At 41.5% G+C, this 18,857-nt stretch overlaps 1 protein-coding gene across 1 annotated transcript in view; it reads right to left on the bottom strand.

The window, feature by feature from the left end:
- Positions 1-18,857, bottom strand: part of TENM4 (teneurin transmembrane protein 4) — a 348,330-nt gene that overhangs the window by 88,636 nt on the left and 240,837 nt on the right. Inside the window, exon 15 of the mRNA XM_026063905.1 lies at positions 10,469-10,685. Coding sequence (XP_025919690.1) covers positions 10,469-10,685 — 217 coding nt within the window. The remainder of the gene's footprint in view (positions 1-10,468; positions 10,686-18,857) is intronic.

The following is an 18,857-nucleotide window of genomic DNA, read 5'->3' as shown; positions in this document are numbered from 1 at the left end:
ATACAGTCATTTGTTACAAACACGGTCTCATTCCTTTAGCTRTTGTGACCTTTTTGCTTGATAATAACACAGGATGCAGCAAAATGGACCTTGCTCATATAGGGTTGAATGCACCTGCCTCATGTTAAACAACCTCAGGGCTGTCTAGTACTAGGAGAGAGAGAAAACTTCACAGAATACCAGGTAAAAGCTAAGGGCATCATGGTCAAAAACATGGACACACAGAAAGTGCATGATGAAGGGCAACTGGATACCCCTGTACTGATCTGGATGTCATCAAAATTAAGRAGTCAAGGCTAAGAAAAAGAATGGAAAAGATCCTGCTAAAGAGCTCCTTATTAAACAGGAAAGGCACCCTTATATGAAGAAATGAAATTTAAGAGTAGTCAGCCAGAAAGACTCCCATACCACCATGTATGACACAAGTGAGTTTCTGAAAGGGCTTGACGTATGTTGGGCGGCTAGGACACAAAACCATTAATGAGGCTCAGCAGAGAACCTCGCCAATAAGGGGAGCACCAGAATGCCACTGTCAATCTGACAAAGGACTAAACGCACTGACATCCACCCAAATCCCAGTCTGGGGCTTGCTAACGTGGCACTGAAAGACGTGGACTGCAACAGAGCCTGCCACTGAACTTTCCGAGAAGCTGATGGAATGGGAGACCCAGGGGAGAAGGAGTGGATGATGAAGAACAAAGTTTATAATAGCTCTGGYCAGGCTCAATAACAGAAAGTCAATTCTAAGCTGTTTGAAGCAGGAAATGGTATCTGCTTTGTTTGTTTAACCTACTCATTGAAGCTATTTATAAGGTCCCATCACGTAAGGGACAGTAGCTGCTGCTGATTCTTTATGCGGGTAGGGGCCTTAGTTGTTAATCTTTTGCAAGAAACCGTCTACAGTCTCTTAACTGTTCTACAAAAAACACAGTGAAGATAACTGAATGAAATACTCCAAAGAAAACTCATTACTTAAACTGGCTTAAGGGTGACTGGGGAAAAAACAACATAACACTCAGCTACTTTTATGAATGTGGCTAATGAAGCTGGCATTTGAAGTATCAGAGGAAAGCTCTTATTAATCAAGTTTCACAATAACATCTCTAGATGCAGATTCTATTCTCCTTGTCTCTTTGGGTCTGGTCTAGCCCGACAGTATCAAAACACAGGGTCTTCATCTCATGCTTTTAGTATCCATGAGTGGGTTTAGTTTTGCCAGTTTCTCAAGGCCTCCATTACATACATCTGTCTCCACGCTGCTCTGTGAAGACTTACAGACTGAGGGTTCTCAAAAATATCCTTTGGCATCATCTTCGTTAGCAACACTGTGGAGGAGTAACCATTACTAGTTGTGACTCCTTCAAAGGAAAAAGAAGGCATTTTGTTGCATGACCACCTACCATTTCTAACAAACTCATGATCAAATAATGATCATTGCTCTCAAAATAATTCCCTGCTGGCTCCACTCCTGAAAGCCTCAGGTCTGAACTGCCTGTATTGTTTTGAAAAGTTCTCAAAAAATGTGGACCTTATTCACCTACTCAGTGTCTGTCCCTTTCCTCTTTCTGAAAGCACATCCTTCCTCTCTGATCTGGCAGACAATCTGGCCACTGTTGGAAACAGAGGCTGCTCCTGCATCCGAAACGTCCTGGGTCTCTCCAYCTCATTGACTCACTGTTTTAGCATCCCAAGATTTTTCAGCTGAGCTGTAATGGGAAGGTGGGAGAATAAAGGATGCAGGAATGGTGCTCAGCCACTARGAAATGAAGAGGAGAAGACACTGACACTGATCTTTGAAATTATAAAACTGATTCCAACTATAAAATTTAAGTGAATKTATTTTAGAATAGAGTTTTATAGAAAATGCAATGCATAATAAAGTTGAGCCTTGATGTACTGTAAAGTCTCAGTGAAAACCCAATGTTGTGGACTGAGAAATGCTTTAAAAACTGGTGATTCTTTCCCTCACTCCAGTGCAAGCAAAGAAACACACTCTTTTGCATGGTACAAGAGCCCAGGGAAAGGGAATCAGGCTCTTAACTTTTTAGGTCCATAAAATCCAGGTCAGGGTTTCAGTAGCTCATAAGGTGCAAGATAATTTTTTCACCTAAWACTGAATTACACTCATTTAATAACTTTCCAGAAGTGATCCTGTAACCATTATTTCTATGAGAAGTAAAGACTTTATGGCCCAGTAACTTTCAGAGATGACTAATGTATTCATGTCAAGTCTTCATAAAAAAAAAAAAAAAAAGATACAGAACTTAGCAGGTCTGTATTATTATAATATCTTAGGCCTGGTATTTATTTTGTTTATTAGCTGTGGCCACGTGTTCAGCTCTGCAGAAGACCCACAATAAAAGCAATTCCTCCTGTGGAATTTCAGATACAGTGAAAGGAAAACTGAGTGGGACAGAAGAAGAAATACATTATTTACATGTTAATTATAAAATGAGCTCTCTTTCTGATGATCATAGAGAAAGTTCTTTAACTACATATAAGCTGTCTGATAGCTTTGTAATGATCCAAAGGAGTTATGAAAAAAAATGGTTCAATAAAATATATGAGTTTATGGTTGGGATTTTAAAACTGATTTTTTATTTATGAGGTTTTAACAAATTTAGCATGCAAATGTCAGACTCAAAGCACAGACTYTTCTGGATATATTGAAATTGTTGAAAACTGTACTTGGACTCAGCTGTTAGCAGAGGTGACCGCCCCAAAGCTGATCTGGCAAAGCCGAGCTTAACCCCCATTGGTGCAAAGCCAGGAGGATGAGCTCCCACCGGCTCCCCCGCGGTTTCACCTGGGAAAGCCGACTTTGCACTGACCCGGCTGCAGCGTGCTCAAGCGTCCCTTCTGCTGTGGGGTCAGCAAGCTTCCAGGGAGGTGAGGCAACAAAGAGCTTTGGGCAGAAAGCTCCAGCTTTCTGCAGAACGAATGTGTCACAGTCCCGCAGGAGAATCATTACAACAGTGAGCTGATATTGTCTTTGAAGAAACCCTACGCAGTAACAAAATAATCAAGTCTCTCTATTGAACAAGGTATGTTGTTTCTAGTGATGTTGCTATATTGAATGGAACCACTGACTCAGCTCACAGTTATCAAGCCAGACATGTCTATCAATGATTAATATACAACAACGGGCATGTGGGCTGTTCTTTTTTCAGAGGAACGTACCTTGAATATTGAATAAACATTAATCAAATATCTATGTGCCAGATTCAGGAGAACACATCAGCATCTACGGCACAGTTTAGACTCCTAAAACCAAAAGTGCAATTTAAAACCACCCGTCAGCATCTGTGTAATCCTGGAAGTACTTAACTCATTAGGAGTCTTGCCTTTGTACCTGTGGAGGCTTGAGTTTTGCTTTCTGCATGCTCCTAGGTCCACGGGAATCACCYGAGACCTCTGAATCCTAGGTACTGGATGGTGCAGCATTGATACAAGCTACCTTGCCTGATTTTGGAAGCATGCCCAAATCACACTTGCCACACACCAAGAGGATCCTACTCACGAACTGCAGTTGTACTTACTTTCTTTTTCAAGCAGAGCTAACAAAGGTGGTTTTGAGCGAAATGAAAGACATCGTTTGAAGCCACAACTCAGCTACCTAAGTTCCAGTGAAGATAAGGAGTTGTGACCCACTTTGCTTTAAGTTTGCTGCTGTCTCGGTTTCTGCAGCTCCTGCGGGGCTCAACATGAAGGTCATTTGACTGATTCTTCCAAGGCAACTAATTTGTCCCTGGACTGCGCTGGAAGCCTCCCTCTACATTTTGAGGGCCAAGAGTTTAAAATTAGAARTGTGGCAGCGTCTAACTTGTAAGCAATTGCTTCTGACCTTATCTAGCCATTTCTCCTCCTCGTATTTTCTGTTTCCTCTCTCTTTTGCTGGTTATATACATGGCATACTATTTTATCCCTAGTAACAATGCCAACTTCTTTTTTCTTTAGGTATTCCTTCAGTTTTGAACATTCATTACCCACTGAGAGGGGAAATGAATAGTTTAACGTGCATTAACAGAGGAGGAATGAATTTATAATTTCTTCAAGTATGATTTGTTCTAGTAGAAGGCCCCAGAAAACCTAGAAAAAGAACACTTGGTAATAAATATACAACAATTTGTAATATTTCTTAAAAACTATATCCCAGTTTCTCTAATGACTGTACACAGGATTTCCTTTCAATGCCACTTGTAAAAGTGGAATATAATTACAGTATGATTACACTATCTATGTTATGGAAAGAAACGTTCRAATGGATAGAAACTTTTCTTTCAAAGAACCCTGCAGATATTAATTCTACAATGTGGAAGTAAGTAGCTGCATATTTTTCATTAGTTTATTAAAAGGAAATAATGCCATCCTCAACTCAAACCCACTTTGAGATGAAATAATGCCATACTATATAATTTAAAATCAAAGGAAAAAGGCAAACATTGAAAAGGCATATATGTATTGCCTTGTACAGTGAAAAGATGATAGGTTTTAAAAGTATGCTTTCCTGTGCTTAAGAGCAATAACTACCAAAATAAAAAATGCTGTCTTTGAAAATTCCTCTGTATTCTCCTATATTTCAAAAAGCTATGATTTGTAGCTAATAAGTAGCTCACTTAAGCAGAAAGCAACAATAGCAAAATGATGCCTTCGGAAGACAGTAATGGTGAGAAGGAGATGGTTTGAAAAGGTGCTGTGTTAGTTTGGTATAAAATAGGGAAAAATATGACCCTGTTCTCAAGGCTGGTTACAGGAGCGTATGCATCATGCTGTGCCATGAATGTTCACTGTCAGGATCGCTGAGTAGTGTCTAATATCTACGACACAGTCTTAAACAGGTCCAGTATTTATCTTTCCAAGCCGGTGGAGCTTTCTCTGTCCCAACTGGTGGAGCTGCTACGTTGCAGCTCAGCGGCTGCACTGTACCCACGTTCTTTCGCTGCCAGCCCAAGGGAGCCGGATCCTGCTGGAGCCAGGCCAAAGCCATGGGCTGGACCCGCCAGCTCCAGAGGAGTCATCAGCAGAAATCCATACCCGGCTAGCTTTGCTTTTTTGACTTTTCTCTAACTTTGTCTTCACGGCTAGAAAAGAAGTGTTTGGTACTTTGCTGTATCAAAGTCACACCAGCAACCCGAAGGTAAGAGGTACAGCAAAGACAAAGCACTTCGGTTTCACTGCGAAATGAACTCAGCAAGAGCTGCTCTGGGGAATCTGTATCCCTTCAGGGGTGGGAAGAAATGGGTGAAAGGAAAAGAAAAGGTGCTTTGAATGTCTCCTTTTAAGGATATTATTATAGCATCCTAAATTTTTTCTAAATTACTCAGAACTGAGCCAGAGGGACTACCAATTTTGGAAGCCATTTTGATCTTCCCCTATTCTCTAGCCCTTCCCTGACTCAGTTTTTTTTGGCCACGATCAATACTCACAATTTTGGTTTTGAGGGGGTTTGGGATCAATGCAGTTTAATGTGACAATAAAAAACATCCATTTATTTATTTATAATAAAATACTGCACAACTGCCTTTACAGTGTACCTTTCCATCTTAGTATCTCATAGAGCTTGTAAAACTCCTCACCACCTAGATCGGTAAGGCACGTTGCACAGGGAGGCACAGGGAGGTGGAGTGATATGTCTGGGGATAGCCCATCACTCAGTAATGGAAAAATAAATGAGCAAATTTGATTCTGATCAGAATTTTAAACCATGAAAACTTATTTCTTTTAGTACTTAGGCTTTTACGTAAGGGTAATAAGGGACTACTCTTGCAGCTGATACCAGATTGTGCTCTCTGATGTGTCTTTACTATAACTCAGCTGATTATTTCTAGCTGCCCATTTAATTAGAATGGGTTAATAATACTGGCAGCACATTACCAAGTGATATATGAAAACTGTGCCATAAAAAGATGAGGTCTAAAACACATCAACTTAAAAATCAGCTGATTTCTTTTCAAATATTCTTTACAGAAAATACTAATTTTGCATATGGTTTTCTGATACATGTTAGTCCTATGACAACACTTAACATAAAAGACTCTGTGGCTCAGGACTTTACCCTATTCTGACAGTTTTCTGACACTGTCCCTCAAGAGAGAACAAGGATATCAGGTGTCCTGCTTGAAAGTCAACAACTTGACACCACTGTATCTTGTGCCGCTCTTTATGGTGATGGACAACTAAGAATGGCTTAAAAATACAAAGCAAACAGCAAGAGTAAGTGGTTTCAAAATCAATACAAGAACGATCAAGTAGCAGAAGAGTACTTGTTATCTGTTCATCAAAATGATGTGAAAAGACATTCTGTGCATTCAGAATTTAATTTAGCTACTTGCTTTATCATCATAAACACTCATTTCAATATGGGAATGATTATTTTTTCTTCCCTAACATGAATAATATATAATTGCTGGTATTTTGGAGGAGACAAGGTCTTTACCTTTATCCATCAGAGTAATTTATCATTGTCTTTCTTTTTTCTTCTGCAGTGGTGAGAGAGCTTGTCAGCTCAGCTTGTTCTTAAAAAGCTGGAGTGTAATTCAATAATAAATTCACTCAAAGGCTAGCTGTCACGAGGCATTCATTTATTTGTATCCATTAGGTGATCTGCACTGCTGTTCTCTCTAAAGGCTAGCTAAGCTGTGTCTCTGAAGCCCAGGAAATATACTGCATAGGTATTCAGTCATCTTCTTCACTCTGCTGCCACTTCTGCATAGTCCATAAAGGAATGCAAACGCACTGCATTTCTGTGGTCATCCCAGGGGTGATAAATACCTCCTTTCTAACTGCAGGGTTGGATGCAACAGCCAGCCACAAAGTGGTGTCACAGAATCACAGAATGGTTGAGGTTGGAAGGGACCTCTGGAGATCATCTAGTCCAGCCCTCCGATCAAGCAGGGTCACCTAGAGCACGTTGCACAGGATCGCGTCCAGGCAGGTTTTGAATATCTCCAGAGAAGAAGACTCCACAACCTCTCTGGACAACCTGCTCCAGGGCTCAGTCACCCTCACAGTGAAGAAGTTTTTCCTCATGTTCAGATGGAAGTGTCTGTGTTTCAGTTTGTGCCCGTTGCCTCGTGTCCTGTCGCTGGGCACCACTGAAAAGAGTCTGGTCCCATCCTCTTGACACTCTTCCTTCAGATACTTGTACACGTTGATAAGATCTCCTCTCAGCCTTCTCTTCTCCAGGCTGAACAGGCCCAGCTCTCTCAGCCTTTCCTCCTAAGAGAGATGCTCCAGTCCCCTAATCACCTTTGTGGCCCTACGCTGGACTTGCTCCAGTGAAAGGCCCTGAGGAGCAGGCTGTTGTTTCTGAAATCACTGACCTTAAGGAGCATCTTTTCACGACTCAGCCACAGGGGAGACAGAGGATCCCCTCATGTCACCTCTGCACTGCTACAAGAATGCTACAGCAGAAAGGACATATTTACATGTGGAAATGCAGTCAGTCTCATTCGCCCATACTCACTAGCTCCCAAATGGTTCTAACCCCTCCGTGGAGAAGTCACCATCTGAACACCACTGGATATTTGCCATTTCTAGGGTGACCGTAACAGCTGTTTCAGCTGTCAGTGTTCAGCTTTCTGGATAGCACATATCCAAGTGAAACTACAGAGATAAGCTAAGTAGCCAGAAAACACTTCCAATCATTGAGTTTATCCAGATTACAGTTTATCCAGACCTTTAAGAACTCACAAGAACTCATGATGTCTTTTAACATATGCAAAGAATAACAGCACTTCTAGCAATACAACAGATAAATAAGCCCCAGGTGTGTGCTATGGTCCTGTCTCAGAGGAAAATACACCTTCTACTGAGGTCCTTCACTGTTATCTACAACTGCTCGCATGATGAGTCAGCTATGTAATTCGAGAGACGCAATACAATCACAGTTTGAGGTGGCATATCTATAGACCATATTTAGTGATACACATCTGATGCTGATATTTTAAGAATGACAACCTTATAAATCATCACTATAACTAAACAAGTCTTCCTGCTAAACATATATGGAACAAGGAGGCCCATTTATTAGTTCTATTGCAGATAATGAAAAGCAATCATTAAAACACTTCCTATTGATTTGAATCTTTGAATTCCCTCACTCTAGTAAACTATATGCCAGATAAACATTTCTGGTAGCAGATGCTCCTTTTGAATTCCAAATCTTTCTTTAGCAGGACATTTACACATCGTAAGTAATTCCGTCCTATACAGAGATGTACCATCAGGTCTGTGAAACACACGAAACTCCTTTAGGAATCTAAGTGGCACTTAAATGATGCACAGACTTTCTTCTGGTCCTCCACTGGCACTCCCAGAAGCAATTAACTGTATAAATGGGCAAGTCCCATTATTTTCTTCCATTTCTGTGTGCTGCTGAATGCTAGCAGCCTTTTAAAGAGAGGTTGCAAAGTGTTTTATCATACTTGCAAGAGGACTCCTATGGTTCTCCAGTTGTCAATGGAAAAGTTCATTAAATATGGACATGATATCAGACCCATGTCTATCAAAACTCCCTACCCATCAAAAAAGATAGCTATACATGGCTCTGACACGAGAGTCCTCTATGGAAAGACTTCTGACTGTGACCTCAGCTGAGGAATTATGACCCTAAATACCCTAGAAAATGAAACTGAGAGTTTATCATCTATTTTCTATTCCAAAGCCTGATTTTACTGCAACAAATCACAACTGACAGCGGAGAATTCACTATGCTAACATCTAGTCAAGAGACCGGACTGTCCAGGATCCAGAATCTGCAGTCTTGAGAATGCTGACAAAAAAGACCATTGTTTGCTAAATAAGGATTCCTTGGCCTTAATGTGAAACATTTTAGTTAGCTTTCTTGGACTCTTAAGAGCTGGGCAGCAAGGCAATCAGGGACATCAGCACATCAGCTGAGCTCCCTGACACTGACATATTTCTAAGCAGCTCGCATCTGAGGTCAGCCTGCAGACCACTGCAGATAGCAGCGCCCAGAGGGTGGTACCCATGGGATGCTGGCAATGTCCTCTCATGGAAGAGCATTAGGTCAGATGCAGAAGGGTCTGAGAAGGCTGCAGAGATGTGAGTGCTGAATTATCTTACCTGTATGAACATGGGGCTGGTATGTTTTCAATGCCAACCCATTTGCTGCTATGTGGAGGAAAGCTGAAAGTAACTGGTTAATAATCAGATGGAATTAAACAGAGTTCAAAACCAAGTGTTGAGAACCACCTCATGGCTTAGGGTCACCATTTCTGAAAGGCAGCACTCAGAGCAGACACTGAATGGTCTAAGAATCCCATATCCCAGGGTATGTATTACGGTGTCCTGCTTTAAGCCCATGGTTTTGAAAGGGCTACCTCTCCTGAGACCCAGGCATGTACTTAAATGAATGGCTGAAATGCAGTCACAGATGTGAGCTGCAAAAGATTTCTTTGCCAGTTCCCATTTCTTGATGATAATTGGAGTGATAGAAAGAATGCCTCAATATTAAAACCAACCTATACTCTACTTGATTTTTTATATCGGAAATCACTCTATTGGCCCCCTCTGTACTATAAGATTTTCTCCAGTTCTTTAGAGGGCTGTAATAGTCATCTGTTATCAGACACTGTAAATATAGTTCTAGTTTCCCTCTCTATTGGCTCTGTCAAATCTCTGTGTAACATGGAAGAACATCTGCTGCTGCTGTTTACTGGATACTTCTGGTAAATGACATTCACTTCAACTAGAAGAGCCCTACTAAATGAATGGCATTCACTCCTTGAAGTGAAAGAAGGCAGAAAAGATGCAACTGCCCATGTGCATTGAGAGAGCAACGTCTTGTCTTACTAGCTGGCAGGATTATGCAGATGAGCAAACAAAACCTTAAGTTATTAGAAACAAATCAGAGGCATATTGCACAGGGAGTGAAAATTCCTGTTGGAGATATGTTGTGACTACAGGGTCTAAAGGCAACCTACCTATGCACTAATTTTGAGGACTGTCCACTGTTTTGTAAAATCCATGGGTGGTCTGTGACACAATTCCTGGGTATATATGTGATGGAAGATAAAGAAACTTCTCTGTAATGGGCTGATTCATAAAAGCAGCGAATGTAAGAAAGGTGATGCAATAAAGCAGAAGAAATTCTACTGGTCTACCAGGATTAGCACAACCAAAGGAAGGTTTTACGGTTCAAAGTAAGAGATGCCATATAAAGAAAATACTAATTCACCAGTGCAGAAGAACGTCTCCATCCCTTTAATTTCTTGAGCTGTGCATGCCTTACTGTCAGAAGGACAGTCAACAGAATTACATCCACCACGATATCCATCAGATATCTACTTTGCATAGACAAGCACTTGGGAGACTGGTAATGACAGTTTCTGTGTCCTGCCTCTTGCTGCCATTCCTTATTAGGCAATTTGCCATTCCACATCTTACAATGGCCAGGCAGCTTGGGCTTTAGTTCTTACTGAGGAAAAAAATAAAATTCACTTACCCGCCTTCGAAGGGATTGTCTCCTGGGATGATGTGGGTGCTGTCCTTGCCGATCAGGAACTTGATCCGATCATAGAACGAATGCAAGCTCTGCTGGGAGATGGGGGCTTGCGTCTCCTGGATGATATCCAGAGGGTCTGGGGAGCCTAGGCACAGTGTGTTGACGTGGCACAATGGCTGCAAGCAGCAGTCTGGGTCCATGCAATCCACCAGGCCATCTACAGACGGGTAAGGAAGATTTTAGAGCAATGGCAACGTGTAGTGTTGTAGACTTTGGGGAAAGAGCTCCTTCTAATGTGCACAAAAGAGAAATGCCAATTTACACTTGCATAGAACAAGGCATGTTCTCTAAAGCCCCAATAAATAACATCAAATGTACATTAATATGTGTATATATATATATATATATATATATGAAAATACTCACATATATACATGAGATTAGAAGATAAAACCCCCACGTTTGAGGTTGATTCTGGGATATGTCATTTCATGTCTCAGATACTCAGATACCTTAAGAGCCCCCCAAAGTTTTTTTCTGTCCTTAAAACAACAACTTTGGTACTTGGGTCCTGTTCCCTGCAGAAATCACAGGCACACTGCATCTCCTCAGAACTATCAGGATCTCTTTCAGCAGGACTAAGCAGTGAAGAAAGCCATGAAATTCAGCCTCTTTTGGTCTGCGTCAATTTTTTTCTGTGCAGACACACAGTAACAGAGGGCCTCTAACTCCCAGGTTACAAATCTTGTACTTCCAGCACCACTAAATTAATAATAAAAACAATAATAGCAGTGGCCACACACTTGAGGAAAGCTTACCAAATGTACTCTAGTAAAATGAAGGTTTGCATATCTGTCAAGTCATCAACTGCATAAACGCTACTGCTTCCCCACCCATTCCTCTTTCTGATCCCCAGTTCATTTTGAGATGCCACTCTTCATTGCAAACAGCGTGGTAAAAGGCAGTGACAGGAAAGGAAATACAAACCAAGCTCAGAAGAGGTTTGATGAAGCATCACATTTAGAAATAAAAGTTGTTAGCATGTAGTTGAGATGGACCTTTACATCAGATAAGGGCACTGGATGTTTTTGGTCTTGGGTAATGGGATATGGAGCCCTTCACTTCCAAGTCATCCGTTCAAACAAGACAGTTGTTTGATAGGGAATGAAAATTGTTGCCATGTGATGGCTGTTCAAAGGCCTATGTGAAATGAGTGGTTGGTTTCAGCCTAGTTGCTGGGAGCTCTATATATCAGAGGAACCACCTTTACAGCTAACATCCTATTGGCAATTTCAGCTTGGAAGCAAGAAATGAATGTGGAGAGTAAAACTGTTCTGAGAGATAGGTATCTCCTGGAATGGGATGAGACTTGGAGTTGTCAGGATAATATATTTTCAATTTCAAAGGAAATAGTGAAATAAAACAAACCAGTTTGCCGTTATTACAGACTGTGAGCTTCAGTTTCATCCCAATCACACCAGTAAAAATCAGAAGTCCTTTCACTAATGCCATTGGCATTACTTTGAATTTACTGTAATATAAATAGGATCTGAATCCGAACTGTTATTATTGCTGTAGTACTTATGATGGCTTACATGTCATGGACTAGGATTCTGTTGACTTATACCAGTTTGGTCTTGGGAGATTTTAGTGCCATAAAACATCACTGACAAGATCATTTCATGTGGTTGCCCTTACAAGGAAAACTGAACAAAAAGCCCTGTCTGATGTTCCCAAGGCTTCCTATCTATGTGGGGGTGAGAGTGTAATGAACTATCTGCTCCATATACACATGTACAAACATACACAATGAGTCACTTTCACAAGTGCTCTGCATCTGCCATTAATGATAATGGGAGCAGCGTTAGCCTAGCAAAAGTACTTTTGAAAATCCCATCCATTATCCTTACCTTTGTCTGCACTGATATCTCTGCAACTTTATAACACCTTGCAAAATTGCCACGAAAATTTATCAGCTCAGGCACAAAATCTACCCATCTGCCTTTTCTCTTGATGACTAGTGATAATGAAAAAGGACTAATTATATTTTATTTGCCCATTAAAAAAAATGACTTGCTGCAGATGATTAGGCCAGCAGGATTCTGGAAGGTCAAAACTCAGATGGAATTTGAGATACAGTTCACAAAATAAAGACCTGCATGGATATAGTATGCCTATATATAACTACCTATTAGAAAAAAAAAAAGAAAAAAAAAGGAAAAAGACATGAAACAACAAGCCAGCCCTGTTGCTATACAATTTGAAGGAAGATAAAATGTTGTCATTTTCTCCCACACATTAATAACGTTTTCTAAGGCTGCAGACACTGTAGTGAGAGGATGGTAGGTACCACCTGTACCATACCTCTTCATTACCCTGTCTTTATTTCAGACATCATAAATGTGTTTTGGGACCTGAAGCTGCAAGACAGCAAGGAAATGTTCTTTTTGAAGGGAAGAGTGGATGAATGTTTGAAGAACAGATGCACAGGACAATGTTTTGTACAGGTGGTTAATGCCACGGACTCCTCTGCAGATTATAATGCTCTTCAGGCCTGTGTGGACTAAGTGGGGGGTAACTATACCAAAGAGGTTTTCACTCACTTCTGAAAGCCTTTAAGGTCCTCAGGAGCTGAAGTGGAGTTTAGTTACTCAACTCCCTCTGATATGAACAGCAGTTTCAAGGCAAAGTATTTCTTTAGCTTGGAAAATTTAAAGGCCAATTTTGTCTGAGATGTGGAGAACAGCAAGAGTTAAGCTACAAGCCAGATCATAACTAGTGATGTGCCCCTCTGAATACCGTTTTCATGTGCTTTTTATTACATGCTCCATAAGTGATCCAAGTGGTGCCTTCCAGTGAACTGTAAGGAGATATAATGAAATTGTACACAGCTATGACTTCTCATGCCCTGCGATCTCTTACTGGCTCTGTCAGAAGAGTGAAGATAAAGTGACAGTTGTAAGGACTCCCTACCCTTGAAGAGCAAAGCATTCAGGGAGCTGCATGGATTAATAAAATTAGAGAAAAATATTAAAAAAACCCCAAACCTTTATGGTCCGAATAAGACAAAAACAAATGTGGGAAGGCAGTATCAAAAGCAAAGGCAAATATATCAAGGTAGGATCTCACAAAGCACTATGAAGTCAAAATACAAACACATTTGAAATTCATAAAGCATAAAGGTGAATTCTCCTTAGAATTTGCTGCAAAATTTTCGGAGACAAAAGATCGAGATGCACATAGGCTCAGTGACTTTTGCAGCCCAAGGTTTGCTACAGCAAAGCCAGTCGCCCAAGATCTACGCATGGATTCCTAATTCAGGTAGCTCCAAGACCACAAATATGCAGCACAACAAGTTCTCACTTATGACCATGTTTTTACAGCTATGGACTTTAAAAAGCGGGGCCCCATTATGCTAGGTATAGCCATAATATGACGATGACCCCTTGAAATCAGAAAACAAATGTGTTGTTGAATTCTTTCCCTAGAAGGCTCAAAGTCCTGCTTGGAGAGAATTACAGTAATTCATATGTTTTAAGGTCAAAGAGGCTACTATGATTAGCTAGTCTAGCCTCTCATATACACAGGCTGTTCCTTTTTTTCTTTTTTCCCAGAACTGGATTAAAGCCTGTCTTTTAGAAAGATATCTCATATTTCAAAGACAGCTGATTACAGTGAGTCTACCACTTCCTCCGGTAAGCTATTCAAATGCTTAATTACTGCTAGGAAACTGCATCTTATTTCAAGGTTGAATTTTGTCTCACTCCAACATCCCACCATTGGAACCTGTTTCGCCTTTATCTGCAAGGTTACCGATACCTCTCCTTCACACACAGCAGTCAAGCCATTCTCAACCTTTTCTTTGAACAGCTGAGGAGATTAAACTTCCCATGGTAAGGTTTGTTTTCCAGCCCTCACATCTTTTGTTATATATGGGCATCAAGGCTGGACACAGAACTGTAGCAGGAATACTGGCTACAGAAGCAAGACCACTTCCCTACTTCTGTTTTTTTTTATACTTCCAAGGTTCACAGTAGCCTTTTAGCAACAGTACTGCACTGAGAACTCATGTTGAGACAATTATCTCCAATGACCTCTAAATCCTGTTCTGAGTCATTGCTTTTTAACAGTTTCCCAACCCATAAGTATAACATCCTTTCTCCGTTCCCAGGGGTATTATCTTTCAGTTGGCTGCATTAAGACACATTTTGTTTGATTGTGACCATGTAGCCACGTGAGGCAGATCACTCTGTAGCAAAATGATCTGTGTACGCTGTTTGCTACCATACCAAGCTTTGGGTCACCTGAAGATTTTACCAGCAAACATTTACATTATCCTCGAAGACAATAATAAAAATATTGAGTAGGGCTGGATCCAAGACCTGATTACAAGGAACTCCTCTAGAAACAGCTTCAATCATAGATGTTTTTCAATTAACAAATTAATTTGGAGATCTGTCACTGAGCCAGATTTTAAGCTCTCTCTTGCGTTCCTTAACATTTCCATGCAGCACATGTGTTCATATGTTTGAGACATTTTCATCATCCGATATAAACAGAGATGTCCTTAACAACCAGGCTGGCAGTCCTGCTAAAAATAAAACTCTTTTGCTGGACATACGTTGTGCAAAACCATGAAATATCTTTTGCAATCTCAGAATTACCACGGGCTGAATGAAGTCACTGTCTGTGTGAAAAGGGAGCCACTGGCACTGCATTGCCACATCTGATAAATAACACAATCAGTGGGCTGCATTTTAACTTAGAATCATGGACCCACAGAATAACTTAGGCTGTACAGGACCTCTGGATGTCACCTTGGGAGCCTTGCCTCACTGACTCCGAATAAATCCCTTCAGAGAAGGATTGATATGAAGGAGAACATCGCTGTTAAAAAATCAACCAGACTCAGCAGAAAAATGTTGTTTTTCTGCTGCTTAGGATAAAGCAGCTCCAATTTATTCAGCTAACATTATTCTTTGACTTTCAACCCAGAAGAGTCCCCTGTGATCAGATAATCTGCCCTCTCCGTACATCACTACGCAGAGAATTTTACTTTGGGATTACTGCATCTAGCTCACATCTTGTGGGTGGAGCTGGAATGCTATTTTTAGAAAGATTCTCTATATCATTTTAAAGATCACACATTACTGCAAGCCCACCAGTCCCTTTGGTGAGCTCCTCCAAACACTAACTTGGACTGCAAACTCTTTGGGAGCAGAAACTGCCTTTTTATTCTGTGCTCACAAAACATCTGCTCTAGTCCCAAAGGACTTTGAAGTGCTAGTGCAACCCAATCAAATAACCACAATTCTCATTAGAGATCCGTTATCTATAATGTATTTTCAGCTTGTTCTCAGTGCAAGAATTGCTTCACGGAAAAGACCGAACTCTGAAGCTATCTATGACTTCCTGGAACAGGACATTGGTCTAACTAGGATGACGCTTGTTTAACACTGGCTATAAAATAAGGGAAATGAAGGCTTCTCCCAGATTTCTTACTGGTGTTACATCCAGCTATTTCATCTCTTCTCATGTGTCCTCAAACACATTTTCTCATCTTCCTTTCACTGTCTTTTTGCCTTGCATCCTTAAGAATTAGGGAACCAGTACTAAAGGGGATATTTTGACTGCCTACCATTGGTGTGTAACTTGGACCTACTTCTCTCTGACTACAGAGAAGGACTGGGCCTAGTTTTGCCGTGATTTAAAATTACTTGGTTTTCCAACACTGCTCATGACCCATCACTTTCTGAAAATCATGCCCTGTACAATGGACCAATACTAGCATGCAAAAAAGTGGAGACACCCAACACAACTGGACAGTTTTGATAATTTGGTTCTACTGGGATCAATGTGGAGGACTCAGAGCTGTGCCTTGCTCCCTCTCCCCATAGGGGCCTCAGGTGGACTGGAGGATCACTATCTCTCACTTCCTGGTATACACCACACAAGTAGTTGCAGGATCCAAGCCAAAAGTATTTCCTTTTCAGAAAAAACAACAAATAAAGTGAACCTGTTCCAGGTGTGTTATGACAATCACAAGGTTTGCATAAATAAGCACCCTGYCTCCCAGGTGTTTGGCTAAATGGGACATGTTCCTTCCCTCCCAAGCACTCAGGAAGGCACAGGCAGCTTTTAACAAAAGGCAGCAAACTAACTAAAGAGAGGCTTTGTGACTGTCCTCCTTGCCTGTAAACCCCCATGTCCAAACTCTCTAGCTTCCCTGAAAGCCTCCTTTGCTAGGAATGGATTAAGACCCTAAAGCACAAAGCCAGGCATTAACTGCTGGGAAAAACTGTGCCTGTTGGGTAATCACTGCTTATTAGGGGAGGTAGACCTTTCATCTTACCTTTAAATTATGATGAAATGAGTGTGACATATTTTCCCCCCTTTCCTGCCCAGCACAAAAACTAATTGTCATGTTCACAGCCACTACTATCTTGCAAGAGAGCTCACCTCCAGCAGCAAGGAGGTACCAACCCTGCGTTCCTTGGGTTCTCGCATTTGCTGGCTACAAAGTGCTCACAAGTACCGCAGGAGTCTCATGCCTCTTTCAAGCCTCACACAGTCTCGCTTCCAGGTCTCTAAACCACCACCATGCAGCTCCAACAAGGTGTCAGGGATCAGAGTTTCGTACAGGAGCAACAGTCCGCTTTTGAGAGACTGCTCCTGCAGTAAACAAGATCAGCTGAGAGCTAATAAAATTTCAAATTAGCTGTGACTTTTCACGGCCCCACAATTGTGTTGGCTGATTTAATGGGCAGCGTCTTAGCTCGCTGGGATTGAATAATGGAGCATTTCTACAGAGTTATGGATGCTGCAACAAAAATCCGTCACACTAACATCAACAGCAGAATGCAAATAACCTTCAGCCGGAGGTGTTATTATGTATTTAAGCAGAATCTGACAGGTGCTGCGTGTCAAGTGTCGTGACGGAACAGGCAAGCCACAGGTAGGGACGGATCCGTTTGTACGCAGAGAGCACCCTGTGGGCCGTGACACCTCTCGCGCTCGTCAGGAGCCATGGACACGCAGGCATGCGGAAGAAGGTGAGCCAGCGGAGCCTTATTATGGCAAACCCGGGGGAACGCGCATGACAAACTCGGGGACTGCTCCTGCTGAGGACGATGCGACTTTTTGCCACTGACTGCAGTGGGAAGAGCCTCGGCAAGAAACTGCTCTTTTAAACCACTAAGCAAAAGCAAAACTGAAAAGAAAATAACAATAAAAACACCAGTGAAAGAGTAAAATGCACTGATAATGCACAAAATCACAGCTCTCATTTTACCCACTACTTGTCCTTCACTCTCCTTCCTGTAGCATTCAGCAGGCAACATTATCATCCTTTGTGGGGACACTGTCTGACTTGTCCTGTGATGGCTTTGATGTTTTACCAGGAGAGTTTGGATAGGGAGTGCTTAAACTACGGATGATCAGAGGAAAGTTAACATAGTTTAATATTCTTACCCTTACGCAAATCAGATTTAACCCTTACAGCTCTCATCTAAACTCTGGCAACAGAGGCCAAAGAAATGGCTCAGTATTTCTGGAGCAAGCCCGTGTCATTGTTCATGTTAGTGCTTATGCTGATGAAGGTTTACAGGAATAGTGATGTTCTGCCCTGAGATGAGGACCCATACTTAAATTAAGTCAACTGGATTTGGGGAATAAGTTTCATTCTGGTACTTTGCAGAGAACTGTTTTACATATTCAACATCTCATTGTAGCTTCCAGCTCCAATGTAAGAAATCAAAGGGAAATGAAATACAAATTTGAGGAACAACACCAATGAGACTATCGACACCTCTGTAATCATGTCAGCTATTAATGTTCACTTTACTTTTTCTTTCCCAGCTGCTCTGTTTTGATTTTGCCTTAGTAAGGTTCTCACTGGTTGAATCCTGGCTAAATCAGGTTGCTGGCTCCCTGGGAAAGGAATTGTCCTCACAGCTTTCTCTAAGTGCTCAGCACACATTTGCAGGTTCAAAATAATGTAGTCATATGTAATAGCAATCACATATTTCTATTACAGCACTCCTTGAGCTCTTAGTGCAAAAGCAGAGCCCTGCAGCGCTAGGCACTACACAAATATACCACAAAAAGTCCATCCTATTCCAGAGTTCCACTCTTGTTTAACAAAACACCTGAACACAGACAAAAAAAGGAGGGAAGTTGGAGGCCTATAGCTAGTGGTGTCCCCCAGGGGTCAGTACTGGGTCCAGTCTCGTTCAACTTCTTCATCAATGACCTGGAGGAAGGGACAGAGTGCACCCTCAGCAAGTTTGCTGATGATACCAAACTGGGAGGAGTGGCGGATACGCCAGAGGGCTGTGCTGCCATTCAGAGAGACTTGGACAGGCTGGAGAGGTGGGCAGAGAGGAACCTC

This window comes from Apteryx rowi, unplaced genomic scaffold (genome assembly GCF_003343035.1).
Source record: "Apteryx rowi isolate R43461 unplaced genomic scaffold, aptRow1 scaffold_101, whole genome shotgun sequence".
In the NCBI taxonomy this organism is placed as follows: domain Eukaryota; kingdom Metazoa; phylum Chordata; class Aves; order Apterygiformes; family Apterygidae; genus Apteryx; species Apteryx rowi.
Note: the sequence above shows the minus strand (reverse complement) of the source record. Positions and strands in the feature narration are given on the sequence as shown.